We start from the raw sequence: 22,863 nt of genomic DNA on the forward strand, positions 1-22,863 counted from the left end.
CGTTCCCGCCTTCCCTACACTCAATCACGGCCCCGCCACCCCTTCCCCCGCGGCGGCAGAGGTCCGCGGGGGTCCCGCCCGCAAGCGGAGCCCACTGCCCCGCACTCCCTTTTACGGGGGGCGCGGCCGCCGGTGCCACCGGTGCCCGGGGGGTGTGGCGGGGCTCGACTCGCACCGCCCCGGCTCCTCCCGCCGGGGTCCTCGCCGGCCCCTGCTCCCGCCCCGCCCCGCCCGGCCGCCAGCGGGTGATGGCGGCGGCCTGCGCCTGAGGGTCCGCGGCGGGGGGGCGGCAGGGGAGCCATGGAAGAGGACCCGGAGCTGGAGAGGTGAGGGGCGAGCAGCGGCGGGGGCAGCGGCGGAGCGGTCCCGGGAGCGAGCGGCCTCGGCGGGGCCCGGCGGCGCCTCCCGCCCCGCGAGGCCCGGGCAGCGCCGGCCTGGGGCCGCTCGGGGCTGGCGGTGGCCCTGGGGCGGCTCGTCCCGGGCCGGGCGCTCGGGGGCGGGTGGCCCGCGGTGCAGAGGAGGGGACCCGAGCCCCGCCGGGTTCTGCCCACTCTCCCCTGACAACCCCCGGCTGTGCGGTGGGGGGGTGCCCCGAAGGGAACGCGGCCTGGAGCCGCTTCCGTGGTGTCTTCGGGACACAACTTTGGAGTTCCAGTAGAAAATAAATCTCCCTGCAGAATGAGGAAAATTCATTGCTTAACAACTCACAAACAGACAAATAAAAATAAATAAAATATTCCAAAAAAAGCCACAAGCTTGTTCTTGTACTGCGTGTTGGTGCCGTTTAGAAACAAGATTGGAAAGTCTTAGGTTGCTCATCCCTCGTCAGTTACAATTTGGTGAGTTGGTATACTTAGTAAAATAAATTAAACCCACTTCGTGTTATTACGAATTTCAGTTTTCAGTCCTGGAGATGTGCCAGTTGACGAATTGTTAAAATTGCCCTGTTGTACGCAATAATACAAAAAGCTTGGCAGTTATTTTGTCAAGAAAATAAAATTGTTTTCTACTTTGCGTTTCATTGGGACCAGTGGATTCGTCTTGCCACTCATAGTGAGTTTCAGTGTTCCCAAGCAAACATTGAAGATTAAAATACAGATTTCTATATTTAGATACTCAAAGTAGGCCTCTCTTGCTTTAGGAATACACTTTACATGTTTATACCACTAGTTGGTGTCAAAGTAGTCCTATTTGTGTGATCGGAATTGTTTCATTACTTTTTTAGCAAGTTTGTTTCTGAGTTGTTCATTTTTGTGGTGGCTGTTTAAATCAACTGTTACAGTTAAGTGATGACCAGAAGCTTTCTGAACTGTTCTCCTCCTGGATCTTTTCCTTAACTTTTAAGAAATGATGTCTGAGTGCTTACAGAAAATAACTGTTTTCTGCTTATGTCTGACACATATTTCACATGGGCCAAAAGCAATAGTACTGGGGCGGTGGAAGACTAGAGAGCATAATGCTTTCTAAGAGGCTTTTAATTCTTGGTAAGCTACTTCTGCTCTCAGATCATCAGTTTAATAATTAAAGCTTCTTTCTATGTACGCGTGAATGTTATTTTTACTAGTGCCATTCTAAACTTAAACCTTTTTTATTCATAGCAAGGTGAATCTGTGTCACTGTTCTTCCATGCTGTCTCCTGGTTGCTATCGCTGTGCTGGGAACTTGGGGTCCTCTGGCCAGTTTAGGGCACAGCTGCTTGCTCTCTGGCTATAGCTGACTGCTCCATGCTCACCTCCTGGTGCTCTCCTTCACAGGAACCATAGTCGAAATTTTATCCTTCCTTATAGGTTCAGTCTGAGTTGGGATTTGCTATTCCTTTTCTGTGGCAGCATGGTAGATAATGAGGATGAAGCTCAGTGTCACTTACTGAGTGGTACAAGATAGGGTTTAGCTGTCTGGTATCTTCAATCCATGCTGCTGCTCACCTCTGTATGTGTTTAATTGGCTCCAAACACATTATAACTACAGTATAGTGCCCTTGGCGGTTAACACTTTCTGTCCTGGATCCCACTGTCATTAGTTACTTTTTCATACCCTCAGGCTTCGTAACAGCTCACTTTGCTAGTAGCACCCTAAATTCAGTTTGTGCTGTGTGCATTTAGGTGTCATTCTTGGGTATTACTTGCCCTAAATATGCTTCCCTGTACGATCTTCAATACGAATCCCTTACTAGTCTAACACAGACCTTTATCCTTTGGGTTACAGGCATTATTCCTTAGGTTCATATTCAATAACCTGTTGCTTGTATTCTCCTGTGAGTAGTACAGCGATGGTAGTTTAGGTTTTTAGGCTTTTTATAATATGACTTTGGCATACAAATAATGACATTTCTGTTCTGTGGCCACAGTGTTAACTATTTTAGGTGGATTTTTAATGTTTAAAATGGGTTTATCTAGAATATTTTTAGTAGTCTGTCTCTTAATTCAGGCTTGCTTGCAATGAATAAGTCTTAAATAAAAACTTAATATTTTTGTACATATGGGTTTTGTTTTATTTAATTTACCATGAGAGAGAAAAGAAGTGTAACTATTTTTATACATGTTTTTTCTGGTCAGAAGCGAATTTTGTGTCCCAATATTCCAAAAAGTGATCTGTTAAGTCAGTCATCCTATTTTTTTGTTATTATCTAAGGAGAGATCTCTTCATCTTCCTTCTTTTATTTCGTCCTTATTGCCACATTTCCTGATATTATTTTTCAGCTTTACTGTGTCTTATTCTCTCTTGATCTTGCATTTGATGTTTTCCCCACTTTAATATGAAGCGAATGTGATGTTTTCCTAGAAAGCTGAATACTAACTTGCAAGTTACTGTGCGGCTGTTGGATGTTCTGGATTTTAAAACTCTAAAAGCTGTAAATACCACAGGTGTGTGAGTAAAAATTGTGTCCTCTGCTCCATCTCACCTAGTAACCTTTGATGGAAGTATGAACTGAGATTTTTTTTCCTGTGAACTTGCTGGTGCATCACTGAAGACCCAGAGTCTTGAGGTTCCATATGATTCTTCTAAGAAAATTATGAATTCTGTTAACATATAATTAATGGTATTGTGAAGTTATGACCCAAGAATAAGATGGAAAAAGTTACAAATCAGCTTAGTAGGAGCTGTTTAGTTTGTTTCCTCTGGAAGCAGTGCTTTTCTTACTTTATTTCAACTAAATATCCACTGGGATATTACAGAGGTCACCAATTTACTCCTATCTAAAAAAAATATTTCTTCATCCTCTCCTTCCAGAATTGTTTCCATGGTGTTTCTGTGTGTTTGAAGCACGTAAAAATGTCATTTCTCTGCAAATACAGAGGAAGTGGCTTTGTTATACTATGTGTCCAAATCCTTCCATAATCTGTTCTCTCTTTCAATAGCTATAAATATTTCACAACCTTGGATACCATACTTCTTTAGAAGTGCTTGGCAAGCTTGTTTGGAGCATCATTTGCTTGGAATTAACTGTTTCCTAAGGAGATGCTGCTCTGAATCACAAGGGCTCTAACAAGAGCTCTGTAGTTGAGTTGAGAATCAATAGTCTAACATTTTTGCTGCACAGGTATCCCAGTTACACTTTTTAAAGAGCAATCTTTGTGTTTTGGAGAAAACTGATAGTTCTTACTGTTGTTTTTAATAGTTAAAATCAAACTGTCAGAATTCAGTATTCCATATTCCTGGTAAAAAAAAAATGTGGTCTGCGAGCTAAAAATCAGTGTTTGAAATGGAGTATTATGTTCAGTACTACTCAAGCTGGTGAGAATATCAGCACAGAAATGTACTGCAAATAGCACTCACAGGACTGACAAATAGAATATTTAAATAAGTATGAAACCTGATTGATCAAGAATGAGAGCATTCACGTACCCAATGTAGAATGTATTTGCCTTTGAACAAACGTTAGGAAGTTTGTGGCATATTTGTGCCTTTTTCGTTCTTGCTCTTAATGTTGTGGTTTAGGCTTTATTCTTGACATTGCTTTTCATCAGTTTTCTTAATAAGGGTGAGCAGATAAGACCAGCTCACAGGAATTAATTATAAATAACACTGGCAGTCTTCAGTCCTTCACTTGACTGAAGGTCTTGATATTAATTATTCAGATGTAATCGGAATACCAACATCCACTTCTATTTCCAGTCCCATGCACAGTTAAAAATAAGTTGTATAGTTAGCATAAAAGTCCGTGGAGAAAAATGAATTCAAAAATTGATAATTTTTTTTCCTGGGCTTGCAGCTTGCTGTCATGACCTAGAGTGCCTCAGGAAGTAGGTTTAAGCATGATTTTTGTGGATTGCAGTAGCTGAGAAGCCTGGCCTTTGAGCTTGGATAGTAGGGATATAGACTGCAAACAGTTATTCATGCTTTAATGAAGATGGGTTTGATGATGTCCCTTCTCCAACTGTGGGAGGTGTTGAATAGGAATACTGCCCTCCTACTCCTGGTCTGTGTGCTTCCATAGCTGATTGTGTGCTGTGAAGCCATTCCAGTAGATATACTTTCATTAGAGTTCTCATCAGGATCTTTAATGAGATGATGGCATGGGTGGAGACAGCAGAGTTTGCTAGGTTATGTGCCGAAAGCTTCCAGAGAGCCCAGAGAGGACTAAAGAGAGAGACCATGGTGGATGAGGGGAGCCCAAATAGCACCCAGTCCTGGCCTCTCCCAGGACCATCCCAGGAGTTACCAGTCCACCAGAGCTCTGTCGCCGTGAGCCCAGAGGAGTATGGGGACACAGTGACCAGTAGTAACCCATCATAAGGTCAGAGAGGAATGGTTGTCATCTTTGGATGACCCCCCAGGGCTGATGCTGGGAGACAGCCTAGGTCTCCAGGGATGGCACCCATCAAGACAAGTCAGTGCTGGAACATCTCTGGGACTTAAGGGTGTTGCTCTGTAGGCTTGTGCGATGGGTTAAGGAATGCAGAAGAAGAGCATTTCGAGATTGCATATGGCTTATTATGGGATGCGTAGGGGAGGAACCAAAGGCAAGGAAAGCGATAAGTTCAAGTCATTTGGGGAGAAGCAAGAATGGGAAAATAGAGGAATAAGGGTGTAAAAGAGTCTGGTCATGTGCGAATAGGGTGCTGGTGGGTACTCTTGTCTAGCTGTGCCCTGTGCCTGATCATCACAGGCTGTCTTGTCTTCCTGTTAAATTCTTTTCTAACTCTCTCTTGGGTAAGGGACTCTGAGGGGAGAGGGTATACATCTCAGTGCTAGCAACTGGAGTCAAACTGTGTTCATGGTGCTAGCAACTGGAACAAATGAAGGCCTGAATGCCAGCAGTTAGGCTGAGACTCTGGGCTGGAAGACTGGGTGCCAGCTACCAAGGACACTTCATGGAGGGAGCAAATCCAGATGTCGGCCACTGGAATGGGATTGGGGACCTATTTATTTGTGTTGCAGTACTGGAGCAAGTATGGGTGTATGAGGGAGCATGTGGCTGCTGGTGAAGATGAAACTGGAATAGCTGGTGAGTGGGTGAATAAGGAGGGAGCTGAAGGGTGAGCTGGTATCTCCAAGAGCAAGACCACAGGAAGAGCTGTTGGGGGCACCAGGGAGTCCTGACCACCTGCTGGAGAGACTGTAAGGTCAAGGTGGAGACACATATGTGTGTGTGCCTGTGTGTCTCTGCAGGCAAGACTGCAGTGGGTTGGATTGGGTATTGGGGGACCAGGGAGTCCCAGCCAGCTCTGTGGGATGGCCTGTACCAGCAGTGGAGTTGGGCGGAAGACAGGGGCTCCCACACCTGGCTGGAGACAAGAGCAGGATGAAGCTGTTGGTGTGAGTACTCTGTGTGTCTGTCTGTGATTGCTGTGGCCAGCGGTGTAGGTGCACGGTGTGTGCATCTGCCTCCTGGGAGTAGATTTTCAACCTTGCTGCTGGTTGAACCTGGGCATGGAATTGTGACTGCCTGGCCCCTTGGCTGTCAGATCCTGCACTATACATCTGCTCCTAGCAGTCGTTTGTAATTACAAACATTGGGTGGTCTCTGTAATGACACGGTGTTTTCATTGCCTGTAACTGTATCAGACATACCTCTATTACCAATTATTCATTTTTTCAGTCTATCAATTTGATCTTTTGGGAAAAAAAGATGAAGCTCTTCTCCTGAGTGGTGAATAGAAAATAACTCTCATTTTGCCTGACTTGGGAGCCTTTAATATTCTCCTACTCTTTTGGCACATGCATTTGTCATACAGGTTATTAGGATTTATGCAACGGGAGCTTCGCCTGTAACCTTGTAATATAGAGAGAGGAAAAAGTCTAATACCTTAGAAATGTAAATAGGTCTTGGAGCATAGTCTTGAAGATAAAAATATCACTGCTTGTACCTTCATATTACTGTAATTCTGCAGCTTGATTGCTCAAAAAGAATTGCCACAGAAAGTTTTAAGTGGTGCTTGCTATAAAAGATGCCAGAATGATGACAGGGTTCTTAAATGTGCTCCTGTCCCTAATTTTTCCTCCTATCAATCTCCTAGTGTTCGGGTGGTTCTCATGTGAAAGTTGCATGCTGCATTCCCTTTGCTCATGCTGCTGCTCTTTGAATTGAAGCTGGCAGCCATGGGACTGTATTGTAACCAAGCTGTAAAAATGAAGATAGCAAGGAATGTGGAGTCCCACAAGGCCTCTAAAAGCAAATTTTAAAATCTTGTTTGCATAGCTTTTGGCTTACTTGTGTAGAGGATATAAGTTCAGTGAGTGGAAACACGTTATTTTGAAGAGGATCTGAGCATTGTGTTTAATTTGCCTGTGCAAGTTGAAAGGGCTTTGTAAAGGTGCAGTGAATAAGAGTGATGTTGAAAGACCATTATTAGGGAACAGTATTTGATAATGAAGGCAGGTGTGGACTTAGAAGGCTTCTAAGATGAATGCCAAGTCAGTCTGATCTTTGATACAACAAAAAAAAAAGTCTCAAATACTTAATGGCCTGTAATTCCTACCTAAGTAAATAGAATCACTGTCACCATATTAATTTACCGTGGTGTTTTCCCTAAAATTGAATTGTAGCTGTTTAAAATATATGTGTTTTATTAGTGCTTTGTAGCTCAGATACTTTTCTCTATTATTTTAGTTATGAATTGTGACAGATTTTGTAGGCTTTTTGTAGGATTTTGACAGGCTTATAATCTGCCTCCTAGTCAGGTTTCTGAAAACAGAATCACCAAGTTTGGTAATTGCTAAGTAAAATCAGGCACTTTTTTCTTCTTTCCTCACCTTTGTCTGACATTGGTGTTTGAAGGCTCAGGGCAAGCTTTTATAATGCCATATGTTCTTGCTGCCATCACTGTAAACTAGCTTAGGCTGCTCAGATAGCAGATTCAGGGTCTGGGGAAAAAATAAATTTTGCTATAATTTCATGAAAACCTGTGTATGCAAAATCTCTCACGTTCCAGTGGTAGAGCCTGATTTTGCACCCTTTTTTTTGGTGTTCTTGCAAGTAGCCATCCCACACACACTACTTCCACTACCTGGGAAGGCATCAGTAGCTGGTGAGGTCGCTGACACTGTACTTGGCATCTTGGGGCAGCAGCTCTAACAGATGGAAATTTACCTGGGTAGTCACTTGGTTTTCATGAATACCTGTGGTATGACAGGATATGCAACATGTTCTCGCAGTCAGATGTCTGCTTACAAAGGATTTGAAGTACCCCAAGCCCAGTTGCTACTGAGACCATACTAATAACCTTAGATAAGAAAGACTTCTGTGAGGAACTTTAAACCAATTTGCCATTAATAGACTACTGCACAGAGAAGCAATACTGCAATTTTTGATGCATTTCCGTACTGTTGTCTCTGTGGAAGTCTTGGACACTTTCCTCTGCAAAGCCCTTCAAATGTGAACTCTTAAGGAAAAAGTTATGACCTGTGAATATTTGAAGCCTGCCTGGCACAGATCTACAGATCTCAGTTTTTATATATATATATATACATATACATATATGTGTAGATCACAGTCACAAAGATGAGCTCTTTTCTTCCTCTGTTACACAAAGTTAGTACAGTTTGACAACTTGTAGTTGCAGTGATTTTACTGTCATCTGACTGCTTGCTATTTTACTGGTGGTGTTCAGCTGTGCTCAAAATAGGTTTGCTGTGGTTGAAAGACTTCAGGAAGAACTTAAGCGAAGTGACAGGAGGGAAGAGCATTCCCAAAGTGAAATGACAGGAACTGTGCATTTCAGGGTAATACACCAGTTTTGCATACTTTATTTCTGTTCTTCATTTAGTATGGCTGTTGTTGTATTTGCAACAACTTTAATGGTTTTTAATATTTCAAAATGTTTCTTTCAGTCTTGGTGCGTAGGAATCCAAATTATCTTAAAGTCAGGGTGATTTTGGTAGCTTCTTTAATGCTTAACTCACTGCAGTGAAGAAGCTGTCCACTTTCCCTACATATGTGCATAAAGTGGCAAGTTCTTGTGTTCCGCCAGTGGTGACTTGTTTCTTTTTCTCATATTTAGGAAGGCTGTGGAGGAGTTACTTAAAGAGGCAAAACGTGGGAGAACCAGGGCTGAAACAATGGGAGCTATGGGTTGGTAAGTTGTGCCAAGAGGAAATGAATGCTTTGACTGATGCCAAAATAAATTTTGTATTTAATGCGTGACAGAAGTCTCTACCTTTTTATGTGCTTTGTGTTTAAATAATTTGTCTTCATCCACATATTAATTTGGGAAAAAAATTGAGTCTAGGTAAGAAGTTCAAGTAAGTTCTGTCTGCATGAAATTGCTTGTCTGAATGTGTTGAAGTCAAAGCAATTGGAAAATTGAGAATATCTTTTGTAATAATATGTCCTTATAATAGATTGAATTGCAAAGCTTGGGTTGGAAGCTCGTGAATCTTTAAAATGTCAGCTATCTGAAGTGTGCATGTGCTTACATACTATCCACATATTGCTGGGTTAGATTCTGTCTTAAGTGAAAATAATCCATAGCCTAACAAAGAAACCTAAAGCCTTATATTGAAAGTAATAAACTATCCTTTAGTAGAGAATTCGTGTGTAAATTGTAGCCAAAACCAAACTCAGTGAACTCAAGTATAACCCAGTTTTGGAAGATGGCTATTTTTTAATACTAAAAAAAACCTAAAACCCAGGGGCTAGGCTAACCTTTATAGCAACTGGGAAAAGAATCACAGTATTTAAAACTTAAGTGAAATACAGTGCAGTAGTCCAGATTTTACAGCTAGATTATAATGGAATGTAATGCATGTAATTGTAATTTAAAAAGTAATAACATGCTGAGAAGAGTCATTCATCTTAAAATAATGTGTATGATTAGCTATTTGGTAAGAAGCTGTTGGATCTAGAGATGTTCATACAGGTAGTGCACCAGTTGACTGCATTAAACTTATTTGCAGATAAGGTTTGGCTTCCTCCACCAAAGTAGTAAAAGATAAGTCTGCACTGTTAATGAAGTTCTCGGCTAATTTTAGTAGCTCTGAATAGTGTCTTGTTGAAAAAAAATTATTTCTTTATGTTTTCTAAGCAAGTTTGGGTTTTTCTGTGTGTTTTACTCAGTATTTCTTCTAGGAATGCAGTTCATACCGTTTATGTTGAAATAGCTTAATTGGTTGAATCCCCTAGAGTGGCTATAACAATACTGATCCATCATGCTTTTACTCTGTCAGCCTTGCCAAAATGGCCAGGTAAAGGAGTGCAGATAATTAGCACCATGAAGTGTTATATGCATTCATTTACTGTGAATTTGCAAGTTAATTCCAGGCATGGAGACTAAAGATTTCTGCTGGGAGATAATCAACTGTCCTTGTGCAACTTCGCTGCAACTTGTGCAGCCTGGAATAGCTGCCGGGAGTGTGCCTGAGCCTCCGCTCCTGGGTCTGGCTACTTATTCCTTGTCTGTAAAACAGTAGTGGACCTGTTCAGCTGGCTGTGATGATCAGCTCGTGGCACTGGGCAGTTTGCTAAAACCTGATGCCCAAGACCTGCCAGGGGATGGGATAGCCAAGGGTGACCTGTTCTTCAGAGCAGCTGCAGATTCCACTAGAGCAAAACAGTGTCTGGCTGGGCCAGGATTGTGTTAAAGGTGAAGAGGATTGTCGAGAAGGCTTCAGGCAGATGAAGACTGTTGACATAGGGGTTGTTGTGGTGATATCCTAAACTGAGACTGTTAAGTAAGGATCCTTTTCACTCCAGAGGTACATGAGAATAGCTATACTGGATCAAACAAAGGATCCATCTCTGCAGTGCCCTGTCTCCGTCAGTGGCTGATACCCAGTGCCTAGGAAGTGCTTTGCTGAATATCTTTCTTTCTGAATACTCTCTATAGTAGCTTCAAGGTACTATCCCAGCTTCAGGCTGTCTGCAGCTCAGGATATTATGCTCTCAGAGGTGATTTCTTTGTATGTAATGCATCTTTGGGGACTTTCTCCTTTCTGAATTTATCCTTAGAGAGACTAGTAGTAATCCCAGTTGTCACAAATCTGCTGTAGAGTTTGGCATAGGGTACTGTACAGCTGGCATGTGTTGCTGTAAGGAAGGTATAAAACCCCCCATAGGCAGAATCCTGTTAAGCCTTTGCTGTCTAGTTCTGCAAGAACAATGGACAGAACAGCAGCTGCAAGCTGCCACTGCTCTCGTCCCTTTAATATTATTCATGTCCCGTTGTGCTGCTCTGGTGCTTCTGAACTGGCCCGACAAATAGGTATTGCATATAGATGTCAGAAATTATATAATCAGTAAGATATTGGAAGGAAATTTAACTATGCTAGGTTGAGTATCACACTCCAGCAAAATGCCATCAGATGTAACTGATCCTGGAACAAAGTAAATCCTAAAGGGCTTCAGAGATTACATCCAGGGCTGATATGTAACCTTCCAGGGTGTAAACTACTGAGAGGAAGGTAACTGCTGCTCAGAGCTTTGTGGATAGCAAATGAAATGAGCAGAAAAGTCGGTTCATGAAAATGTGTATTAATGGACCAGATCCTGCAAAGCATGACTGATAGAAGCAAAGATGAGGTCTTCACCAACTTGTCTAAGAGCACAGCGTTAACAGGTGAAATGCAAAAACTTCCTTCCTTGCCAAACTCGAAATGCTTACAGGTGTGTTTCATGAGGACTTCTGGGATTTCCTCAACCCTTTGTCAGAGGAGTCCTGGAGAAGAGATGCACAAACCCTGGAGACATCTAGTGTAAGGCCATCAGTCCTGCATTGGCACTGGAAAGTTGAAGCAACTCGGACTATGAAGAAAAGATATGTTCTACCATCTGTCTTTGGGTAAGGAGAAGCAGAGGCTACTACTGCTCATACTTCACTGATTCCAGCATATGTTGCTCTCCAGCAGCCGTTGAATACTGGGAAATACATTTCTGGAGTCAATGGCATTTGACAGGAGTTGGTTCAAGGGAGGTGTATGGAGAAGTGGTGTTCCTGGGGAGGGAATTACGTTGTGCATACCATTACAAAGTAATGTCTCCTAGTGGATGTTGGTGGCAGCAAAGTCTTAGCCAGCAAGCCTCTGAATGCTGTTTTGGGACTACGTTCAGGTTCAAGTTGATACTCTTTTACCATCTGGAGTGATTAATTCTTCATAGCTCAAGTGCACTGTTTGAAAAAGTTCCCCAAGCACCGCTGCCTGACTTCTTGCTATCTCATCATTTGAGATGGATAGTCAGCTGCTGCTGAAGCCTAAATTACAGGCATTCAAGCTGGCTTAGCTGACAGGTACATTAAAAGTGTACAAAGCAGTCAACCTTTAGCTCAGTCTTTCATACAAAGATTCAGCCTTCAAATATGGGACAGTGTTGCAAGTATTTTTTCCAGTTGGGGAATTTTTTGCTGCTGCTACATTGTCTTACAAGTTTAGTGTGGATGACGTGGGCAGGAGATGCAACTTGTACAGGTTAGAGGCTAGTAGAAGAAAAGCTTGTCCCTGTTTGGAACAAGCAACCAACATGGAAGTTGGCAGTGATATTGGGCAAGAGCTTGTGCGGGAAGGGAAATCATCAGAGGCTCTCTGGACATGGAGCAATTGTCAGTATTGGCAGTGGACTGCATGAACTCTTAATTGCTAAGAGTCTAAGCTCCCTGGTTTTCATACTCTCAGGACTGCTCAGATAGGCAGTATCTACATCCATGGTAAATGAATCTGAGAAATACTGGATATTCGTATTTGTAGATTTCACTCAGCAATGCAGTCTTTCTAGTTCCTAGAATGTTCCTTTTGTATGTACTCTATGGCCATGGTGACTCTTTTTGGGGGGTCTCCTACATCCTTATGATAACACATGGAGATCCTGCTGCTGATGTATCTGTCTCAAGCATTAGTACAGCTAATCACAAATAAGGAAATGTCTCAGAGAAGGGGAAGGGAAAATCCTCTTCTGAAGCTGTCTTAATCCTGGAAATCTTGAGCAGAAGAGAGCAGAAACTGTGGCTGAATCTCAGTGATGATGCTGTGATGCTGGAACTTCTGAGATAAGAAAATATATCCAAGCAGCTGTTTGGAAGCTAACATTTGAAGGACCAGCTGGATCCAGAGTGAGAAGTTGTGAACAAACAGTGTGAGAATACTTGGAATAGTTAGATAAATTTATCCTTGTTTCATCAGAAGCTATTGGATATAGATGGAATAAAGGTATATGATATTTGGGGTTTTCCACTGTATGTCTAATTAAAATAAAGCTAAAAGTTCAGCTTTCCTTAAATGTTTCTCTTGGTGCTATGTACATAATTCATAAGCTTTTCCATAGCAATGTAGTTGGGTCCCATTTTAAGCAGTTGTTGTCATTTAATTAAGAAAAGCAGTTAAAATGTAACAAAAGCTACTGTGTGAAAAAAGTTCTAGAGGCTTTTTTTTCCTCTGTTGTGTAGGTCTGATCTTCAAAGATGCTGGTAGCTAAACTGAATGTATCCTTCTTGGCTTACTTGAGAAGCTTATGTAAAATAAGAAATGGAAAACAGGATATTTTTGGATGGTTTGTTCAGCTCTGCATTATAAGAGCAGATGAAATTGCAAAAAGATAAATTTTGGAAGCATTAAATTATTTTTAACTCTATTTCTTGTAAAGCAATCCTGAAATTGCTTTCATTCCTATAGATAGCTTTCTGTTCAATACCAAATCTTTTAGAAGTATAGCAAAATACAAAATGATGATGAGGGCATCGGAACTGTGAAATGCTGTATTGCATCTTGTCTTTGAATGGGTGTTGTGTGACTGTGCAGAAACACTGCAATGTGATTCCCCTGTGTCTTTCATTTGAATGTGAGGAGAAGGAGGAGAAATAGGGCACAGTTAGAGATTGCAAAGTAACTATGTTAAAATCTTGTCACCAGAGCACATGTTCTAATCCCAAGTCAAGTTGTCATTGGAACAGGTTGCCCAGAGAAGATGTGGGTGTCTCCTCTCTGGAAGTGTTCAAGGCTAGACTGAATGGAGCTCTAAGAAGCCTGGTCTAGTGAAAGGAACCCATGACAGCAGGGTTGGAAGTAGATGATTGTTAAGGTCCCTGCCAACCCAGGCCATTCTATGGTTCTACAAAGCCCTGCCAGCTGTACCTAGTTGCCAAGACCATATTTAAAAGCTTGCAGTGTCCTCCCAGGCATCCTTTTCTGTGAGGTCCCCTGTGAAAGGGTAATAGCATAGATTAGTTGATTTGGCAAAACAACCTCTAGCTGCCTTTTTTTTTTTTTGCCTTCAGTCACTCTTCTATTAAGTTTGGTATTTTCCATGGCATTTTGGAAATGGTAGAAATGTTCTTGTCAGTTCATCCATAATAAACTTTGTTTCCTGGAAAAAATATGCTTTTACTCTGTATGATGAGCCTTGCTGTGCCAAGCCTGTTTGATATGTCCAATTACTCAGCAAAGAAAAGACTGTGGCGCATGGCACTGTGCTCTTGTGTCTTAAGTACTGTTGGCATGGTTCTGCTGTTAAGAACTTGTATAGTATATATACTTCTGTGCTGAATGTCACTGCTTCACTGGATGGCAGGTGTTGGTTGGAAATTCTGTGTTATTGCACAGAAGTTGTCTTAAAATGTCAAAAGTAGAGTTAAGATTTGACCTACGTTCATAATAACAGATTTAATTTTTCTTTTCTCAAAATACAATGCCATTGCATTTTAACATTAACATTGTATTTTGACAATACATTGCACTATTTTGGTCATTGCATAGTGGAGAGATTCTGGGGTGTGTGAGACTTACCTGTGGAGGGAGGCAAGATTCTCTTGGTAATAATAGGTTGGTTTAGCTTATTGGAGCATGTAAAGCAAAAAATGAACCTTATTGCTGAGTGAACACACTGCGACAGAACTGGAGTCTGTTTTGTAGACAAGGCTGCTCTAGCATTGTAGAGTGTGTGCTTGCTTCAGTCATGCCTGCAGCCCTGCTTGGGGCATGCTCTGGTTCAGAACTTTAATGTTCTTTAACATGTCTTGGGGTTTTTTTGTCATTTGTTATAAAGAAAAGATTCTCAAATCAGTTCTGTGGCACTATTTACTAGTCAGCAGTATTGTATTCCACCTTGCATAGGCTGAGCTTGCCTCTCAGCCCTTCAGAACTCACTTTGAGGGCAGAGCTGTCAGTGAGTTGAGCATTGCAGGATCAGACCCTACAGTGAGCCAAAGGCTTGTCTTTGGGGTACCAATTTTCTTATGATTAGAAATGCTCTCAAAGATATTGGTGGATTAATACAGTTCACTTTTAGAGTTCTATATATACACCATGGATATATGTAAACATGTGCTTGTGTGTAATGTAGCATGTGCCATACATCTCATTTCCTTTAAGACTTGAAGGCAGAATTTGCTTTGTTGAAGTCTGAGGTCAATAAAACTAAGGGCTAATGTTTTTCTTCAGTGCCATGACTTACTGCTGCTCCGTGAAAGCCTGGTGGCTCACTTTTATCACTGTATGATGGTGAACTAATGGCATCTCTTAACTGACTCTCAAGTCCTGCATTTCTCATCAGTTTTCATTCTTAGTGTAGCTCAGGCAGCACTCATAGTGTCAAAAAGAAATAAATACTTCAGCCAGATGAGTTTATTTAGGGCAGATTGTCTCCTTCTGGCACTATATATATTAGCACTTAAATCAATGCATTAGCTCTTAAGAAAAAGCAAAGGGAAGGAGAACAAATGTGAAATAGTTTTTGCCTGAATGCAGCCTAGAGAAAGCTCCATTCCTGAGTAGGAAATGTTGAGTTACAACAGTTTAATGCTCGCATAAGATACATGGAGAACTTAAATGTTGGCTGGTTTGTGTTATGTCTACAGTGTAACCTGTGCCATGGCATGTTCAGCACCATGTTCATAGGTGATGTAGCTTGAAGTAGAAACCCTGTTCTACTGACATTTATTAGCCTTGTGTTTTTACTCAGTAATACAATTAATGGATAAATATTGTCTCCCTAATTTATGAAACAGCTATACTAGATAAAGATCTAGACTTTTTATTATTATTTTGAACCAGGGTTTGAGCAAAACAGTGTAGATTTCTATGCAGAAAGTTTAGAAAATTTTAAAACTAGCTATGCTATAGGAATGTCTCAGGAAATACCTAGTGGAAATAAAACAGCATGGCTGTTCAATGTATATACTTGTACAGTTAGTCTCCTCAGTTCTTTGAGGATTTAGGACAAGAACAATTTTCAGGAATTCTTAGTGGGCAGACCTGAAGCAAAACATCATGGTAAATGCCATGTCCAGTTAAGTCATGAAGTATACTAAATAATCAGATGTGATCTTTGTTGCAATTTGCTTATTGTTCTGATACCTCTAATTGTTTAGAGGTGTCAAAGGTTTTTAAATAGGGTATGGTTTCTACACTTACACAGAACATGCAAGTAGAATAGATGATCTTAACAGTGTGGTGTTAGGATTCCTGTGTGGTTGATTCAGTAAATGGCACTGTGATCTCCAACAGCTCTGATTTTCTTAAAGTAATCCTGTAACCTCTGTCAAAAATGTTGTAAAGACAAACAGTGCAGTGTCTCCAACTATAAACAAAGTCTTCAGAGTGATTTCTGCTTTCTGTAGGAATATGTTCAAACTTGTTTTTTCTCATTCCCTTCTTTAAAAGGTGATAAACTGGGCAGGAGTACAGCTGATACCAACAAGATAAATGAAATGTACGATACTTGTTTACTGAACAAAGCTGATAAATTGTGTGCAAAAGTGTTAAGCTGTGAGAGGAGACAGTTAGAAAAAATGGAAAATAGTTGGATAAGTATTCTTTCTGTTTAAGAAAAAGAAGTAGTACACTTTGGTAGTTTCCAGATATGTTAAAATTGATATACCTCATGTATATGTTATATTGCTACAGCTGTTTGGGTTCTTCATGCATATGTATCTCACTTCCTGAATATCAGAGTTCAGTAGATAATGCGGACTTTAGAAGGTGGTCATTTTTATAAACCATTCTGATTCGACTTAGAAAATGTTACTAAATATTTGATTCCTGAATAGCTAAGTTAAGCACCATCAACCTTAAATTATATTGTCATCCTCTGTCTCCCCCTGAACACACGACCTTGTGAAAATCGTGTGGATTTTCACTATGTTGAAGTAAAATAATTTTCTTCCCATAAAGAGTAAGACAGAAGGAGAATGGAGATAACGTTGAACATGTTTTACTGTACTGAGAGTTTACACTAGGTGGCATGCAAGGAAAGCCAAAATCACAAACTTATCTTAAAAAAATCACAAGTTTAAATCTTAGACTTGTTTCAGGATGTTTTTATCTTGTCTTTTGATCACTTTTAAATGTCTTTACAGGTTGAAATGTCCTCTCGCTGGTACAAATAAAAGATTTCTTATTAATACCATCAAAAACACATTACCATCTCAAAAAGAACAAGACCAAGAACGTGAGCAAAAGGAAGACAATAAGGAGTCTGAGCCAAACAAAAGCAGAAAAGAAGAAAAACCAAAGAAACGCAGAATTCACCCATATACACCCAGCTTTCAGTCCAGAAGGAGAGTCAGCTACTCTCCTCCACGGCACCAAACCAGGAACCAGCACACAAAGGATAAGCATGAAAAGCGATCAAGCAAGCGATGAGGAGAAGACAGTGACAAATACACACTGTTACAAGTCAGGAATGTCATTAAGTGTAGGACAGCAGGGATGTCTCAGTTTTTCAGGAAGAGATGCTGTTCAAACCTGAGTTTTGAACCAAGTTGCTTGTGTGAGAAGTAACCTTGAGGTAGCTTTAGAAAACTTTTCTTTGGGACCTTTAAGAGAAAAGCAAAGTGCAGCATAAATCCTTCAGTCGTTTAAGAGCAGACATTCCTTTCCCTTTGTTCCATTGCTCTGTCCCCTTCTGACTAAGCTTAGGGTCTTGGTGATGGAGTGTGATTCGTGTGTCTCTGTCTGGTACAAATCATTTAGTCATGTCACTCTTTTGGAAATAGATTTAAATTAAGCAGAAATTTATTCATTGCGTGAAGTTTACAGAATTTCTTTGCTGCTAACCAATAAAAAAGTTTTGCTTATTTGGGTTAGTTTAGTTTTACAGAATCTTGAGGCAGGGAAAGCTGGTCAGTGCCTGGCCAAGCACATGCATTTTTTACAGAATATAAGAGATTGCTTTCTTTAGTATGAAAAGAACAAATTTAAGATGGGCAACACCAGCTTTGCTTTTCAGGAGGAACTACCAGGAAAATTTGATTTTACTTGTTATTGTATATGCACAAATCTATCATAGATAACCATAAACATTACCCCTAAAAAGCTGTACGTGCAATAATTGTCTCTGTTTAGACTTCCCTCTATAAGGAAGTAGTTTGAACAGTCTGTTGTCACGGTGCTTTCAAAACAAACCCTGAAGACAAAATTTTCGCATTCTCTGTCCACTGCTAGGAAGTTTCAAAGTAAATGTGTAATACTAGAAACGCAGAGGTGATGCTCAAAACAGTCAAATGCTCACTTTCCAAGCCTGTGTGACAATTCTGTAGTGGTACAGTTCTTAAACTTGTGACTGGGAGCACAAATAATACACATTGGCATATTCTACGTCTCACTTCTGTTTGTGTTACAGTAACAAACTTCTGTGTGAAATATTTTGTATTTCACTGTTCTCAGAAATAATTGTTTTGAACATAGGTTTATGTTTTTAAGTGTGGTGACAATAAAATCGAAAAAATGTTCGTTGCACGTGCCTTGTGGAATTAGTGCTTTAATGCGTTTCTTGACTCTGCTCCAAGGGAACCGGGGCTTCGTGGTCCTTCCGTGTTGAGTCAGGGCAAGAGTGCCACCTATAGGCGTGTGTGCACCTAGCCTTGCCGCACTTACCTGTCTCTTGGAAAGCTCCTGTTAGCTAGGGGATGGGAAGACCAAAGTGGTGATCTGCTGTGACTGAATTTTAGTGCACGAGCTGGGAATTACTCTTCTGAGTAATGGGAAGGTAGTTAAACTGGCTTTGAGCCCACCGGCAACTGCCAGGATCAGCATACCCAATGAAGTGGGATACTTGTACGTTTCCACAGAGGAGCTGTGGACAGTTCCTCTATCTCCCTGCAGGAACTATAGCACTAGAACAGAAGTCCCAGCCTTTCAGAAAATATATAATAATTCAAGTGGGATCAATGAAAGAGTAGTATCTTTAGAGAATGTAGGCCTGTCTTTGGTTTAAATAAACTGAAGTTGTTTGCAGTCCTTATTTTGCTGGGAGCTGATTGTGTACTCTTAGTAATCCTTTTTGGAAGGACGGCAGCTATAACACCAGCTGGACTCTGCTGCAGTGACGGTGCTGGATGGATGTAACTGCAGCAGAGAGTTATTCTCACCATTGGTCAGGATTTGGACTGGGGATTTTCCACAGAAAAAATTTTTGTGAATTCTTGCTGGTCTGGCTCGTGCTGATAATATGCTGTCCTGAGAGCTTTCAACAGTCAGACCTTCAAACACCTCTTTAGAATAAGGACTGTTGTTGATTCTAAAATAATTTATGCCAGACTTTCAGGTTGGGAAACTGATTAGAATATGCTTTCAAAATTAGTCTGGATTGTTGATAATGCTTGCATACTGGAAATGCTCAACTAAAGGATCTGAAATGACCAACACAGATAACTGGAGAAAGCCTGTTTTGGTGGTGATGGTGGTAGGTTCGGATCTAATTCCACATTTTTCTGACTTAAAGAATATACATGAATTATTAATATTGCATTGGTTAATTCCATCCTTTAATGCTGTCTTTAATAAGCATACTTAATAAACACAAAATCCTGTGCTGCTCATTAACTGTTCTTAAGGCAACTCTTCATAGAACCGCAGAATGGGTAAACTTAGAAGAGATCACAGTGATCATCCACTGATGAATTTTTTAATAGAAAATTGGGTGCATAAAGCCAGGTTTGTATTGTGTCTGCAGTTGTTCATATTGTGCAGCACCAGCATCATGCCTATAAGGTATCTTAAAGATAGTATTTAACCCTGAAAATTAAAACTTGACATGACTTTTCAAAATGTGTAACTAACTGCTGTAACTCAGCACTCTTGTTACTTGTGAAAGTGCCTAGTCCTTAAGTATAAATGCGTAAATAAATAATGTGTTCTTGGTCTTGGCTTCCTGTGGTAGTGCATTGCAGCCTAGTTACTCACATGGGAGGGGAATGCACCTTTAGTGTTCCTGCAGTGTCACTTCACAGGTGTTTCTTGTTTATCTATGAGCTACCAATGTTGTCTCTGTTTAGTTTCAGTGCACAGTGTGGATGACGGAGTTTATTCAGATGAAGCTATTCTCTTCCCACAGCCAGAACAACTTGCTTATTAGACTTTATTATTATGTTGGACAGAAATCTTCCAAATGTTCATTTTCATCAACCTGATACTGAATGTAGATCACAAAACAGTATGAGGAGAGGAGGAAAAAACATTTTATGTAGCCTTTATGAAATGCTTTTGTTAGTTTTGACTTTCAGAGATATAGTACCATGCAGTTCTTATGTTTATTGTACAGCCTCTCCTCCTTTGTAAATGCAGTTTGAATTATTTACAAAAAATCATGAACATCCAGGAAAAGCCCAATAGATTTCATGTATAACACCACTTAAAGGCAAAACCAGACCCTCTTTTTTAGACTTTATCAGTCTAAAACAGGAGTTTCTTGAGGTCCACTTGTAAGAACATTCTTTACTGATCATGAAATTTCTACAGAAAACTAGTTAACAAAAGAGATGTAAATGTTTGTAGATCAATGGAATAATGTAGCAGGAGGGGGTTACTTTTACTGCACAGAACTGTAGTTTTTTTGTTGTTGTGGCTGCAAGTTGATCACCAAGAAGCATGTTTCCTTTCCTGTCCTATCAGAGCTCTCATTAATAATTATGTCTTTTCAGTTAATTAAAGTGGAACAACACAAATGCAGACTTGCTTGGATAAGTAGCAAGAAAACATATCTGGATTGTGTTTGGAGAAGGATTTTATCCATTTTACCAGTGGAGTCACTGATCCACCAAATCTTTATTCATGTGAGTGATCTTTGCACTTGCAAATAATCCTGTTGTAGCTCACCATCTATGAATGAAACTCTTGTCTGCATTAATATACACTCTTTGTTTTGGTGACTGTCAATAGGAAATAATCAAGAGTAAATGTTAAGGAGGGCATAGCTCCAATTAAAAGAAAGCCTGAAAAATATATATTCACACACTGATTTTCAGTTGCAATAATCTTAAGACAAAAAAAGCTCAAATACTTTTATGCCAAATATTTAGCAGCCTCTCAAAGTCTCATATAAAGACTGTGGATGTATTTTCCTTGTTTATTTTACATTATTTCAGTATTGCTTAGACTCTAAATTTATTAAATGCGGTTTTATCATTCTCAGGCTTATAAAATGTTTCTAGAAGGCAAAATCCATATTGAATCTCAAAACATTGACTCTCTGTCTGCAGCAAAAAATAAACTTTTGTTTGTAAGAGGAAACAAAAAGAATGTGCTATATTTATGCAAAACTGCTGTTCATACAATATTCACTGCTCCCCAAAATGATGAGCCTTGTGTTACAACTGGAATGTTGAGCCAAAGAGTTTAGGCTAAGGAACGGTGCAAGTTCTGCATAGCTCTCCCAAGAGCGTCCTGTATCTTTTATATTGTGGTTGCGTAGGGTCAGCTGCACAAACATTGTGTGGGAAGTGGTGTGGTGCCCTGGGGAGGGGATACGGTCCCCTGTAGTGTTACTGTAGGTTTCTGGAGAACAGTTCAGTTCCCTATCTATGACTTCCTTATAGGCTCTTAGGTTTTCTTTGTGGATATGTCTGAACCATAAAGAATAGGATTTGCATGGTCATAAGTATTGTAGGCTGTGTTCCTCACCCATTTTCCATTCTGTTGGGCTACTCTGCAGGTGGCCATCACCTTTCCAATGTGGCCATGTTTGGTAAGGTCCCACAGGCTAGTGGAGCCCTGTCGTCTCCAGACCTGGTAGGAACCAGTGCCACGAGCTTTGGCTGTGTGTGTGGACAAGCCATGGCTAAGCGCGGCTTTGGCAGTGAGCAGGGCAGGATTAATTTAATCTCTATAGTGGGAATTTGAGATAGAGGGTTACCCAGCATAGATACAGGTGGATGCTTTGAGAAAATCATATCACAGCCTCATGTTGATAACCTTAGGCTGTCTGTATACCCATGAAGCACTGTTACAGTCTGGAGTATCACGTGACAAACAGACTCGTGTTCTATCATTTCAGTGTCATTGCAGGCTGGAACACAGTCACGGGAAGTGCCTTACAAGGGTATGACACTACAATCACAAAGGCAAAAATCAAAACTGTCAGAAGGTGAAGGCAATGGCATCTTTAATGGTGTATAATTGTAATGGTCTTTAATTCATCTTTGAATGAGAAAAGGCTGTCTAGACCACTGTAGAAAACCAGCATAACTGGAGATTTAGTTGAACTCCTAAGTCTTTAAACAACAACCCCAAAGAGCTGACAAAACAGAACAGAAATCCTGCTGCTCTCTGCCACCGTCCCACCTGCACCAGTGCGCCTTTGTGTGGGAGGAACTGTGATTACCCCATCGCACCCAGTTCCCGTTCCCTTGGGTGGCAAACACAGCATAGTGAGTCTTTCCTGCTCTCTCATCAGTTCTGACCCATCTTGGGTCTGTGCCGAGATCGCAAAGATCCATACTGTTTGTCAGCGTTAAGGCTAAGGGCACAAGCCCTGAAACTTGGTGGAGTTGATTCTGATGCTTGTCACAAACATAAGGTAATTAGAATAATACCAAAAAAGTGCCACATGATGCAGCTACTTAATCATTAATCCTTTTAAGTTGTATGTTTAGCAGTTTCAGTAAAGTTCAGTTTGTGGAGATCCTTCCTTGGTTTGTGCATCCATCCAGTTGGCCACTGCAAGGCTCTGGCTTGGGGGTGTTCAGTTTTGTCATGGAGTATCTGAAAGAGGAGCATGAACACAGGACTGTAGTATGAAGAGAGAATTCAGGGACATTACCTGTTGTTTACTTGGACAATCAGCAGCTGCAGTATTCTTAGTGTGGTTTCAGATCTCCCTCCTGCCAAGCAGGAGCACACACATTTGCCTCCAGGCGGGCATGTCCCTGGTCCTTCACTCACCATGAAACCCACGGCCCAGCCAGGCTGTCCATGCTTTCCTGGGACACACAGATGGAATGGCGAAAGCCTGCAGAAAGTGCTACAGCAGTGATATTACACTCAGCTCAATATCAATTTTGTAAATACAACCGAAGTCCGGTTTTGGGAAACATGAGAAAGGGAGAAAGAAAAATGCCAGCAAGCAGCTAATCCAACAGCAACGACCAACAGTTGCTGTAATGAGCTGTTAAGTTCAATAATAACAATATAAAGAAATAAATATAACATGTGAAGGAAACCAAGGCTCTAAGCAAGCTATTACTTCATATTAATTCTGTATATTATATTCCAATACCGTTT

At 40.9% G+C, this 22,863-nt stretch overlaps 1 protein-coding gene across 1 annotated transcript; it reads left to right on the plus strand.

Moving 5' to 3' along the window:
• The first annotated feature begins 87 nt into the window (after positions 1-87).
• On the plus strand, positions 88-18,107 carry POLR1D (RNA polymerase I and III subunit D). Its single transcript, XM_064645428.1, has 3 exons — positions 88-326; positions 8,445-8,519; positions 16,722-18,107. The coding sequence occupies exons 1-3, from the start codon at positions 301-303 to the stop codon at positions 17,005-17,007; spliced, it is 387 nt and encodes a 128-aa protein (XP_064501498.1). The 5' UTR covers positions 88-300; the 3' UTR covers positions 17,008-18,107.
• The last annotated feature ends 4,756 nt before the right edge of the window (positions 18,108-22,863 follow it).

The sequence above is a fragment of the Pseudopipra pipra genome, chromosome 2, assembly GCF_036250125.1.
Source record: "Pseudopipra pipra isolate bDixPip1 chromosome 2, bDixPip1.hap1, whole genome shotgun sequence".
Classification (NCBI taxonomy): Eukaryota; Metazoa; Chordata; class Aves; order Passeriformes; family Pipridae; genus Pseudopipra; species Pseudopipra pipra.

What these genes read in the sequence shown, in the direction of transcription:
- POLR1D (XM_064645428.1), top strand. Translation starts at nt 301, where the DNA reads ATGGAAGAGGACCCGGAGCTGGAGAG. An exon ending in GAGGACCCGGAGCTGGAGAG is followed by an intron (nt 327 to 8,444) that starts GTGAGGGGCGAG and finishes TCTCATATTTAG; the next exon opens with GAAGGCTGTGGAGGAGTTAC. An exon ending in ACAATGGGAGCTATGGGTTG is followed by an intron (nt 8,520 to 16,721) that starts GTAAGTTGTGCC and finishes ATGTCTTTACAG; the next exon opens with GTTGAAATGTCCTCTCGCTG.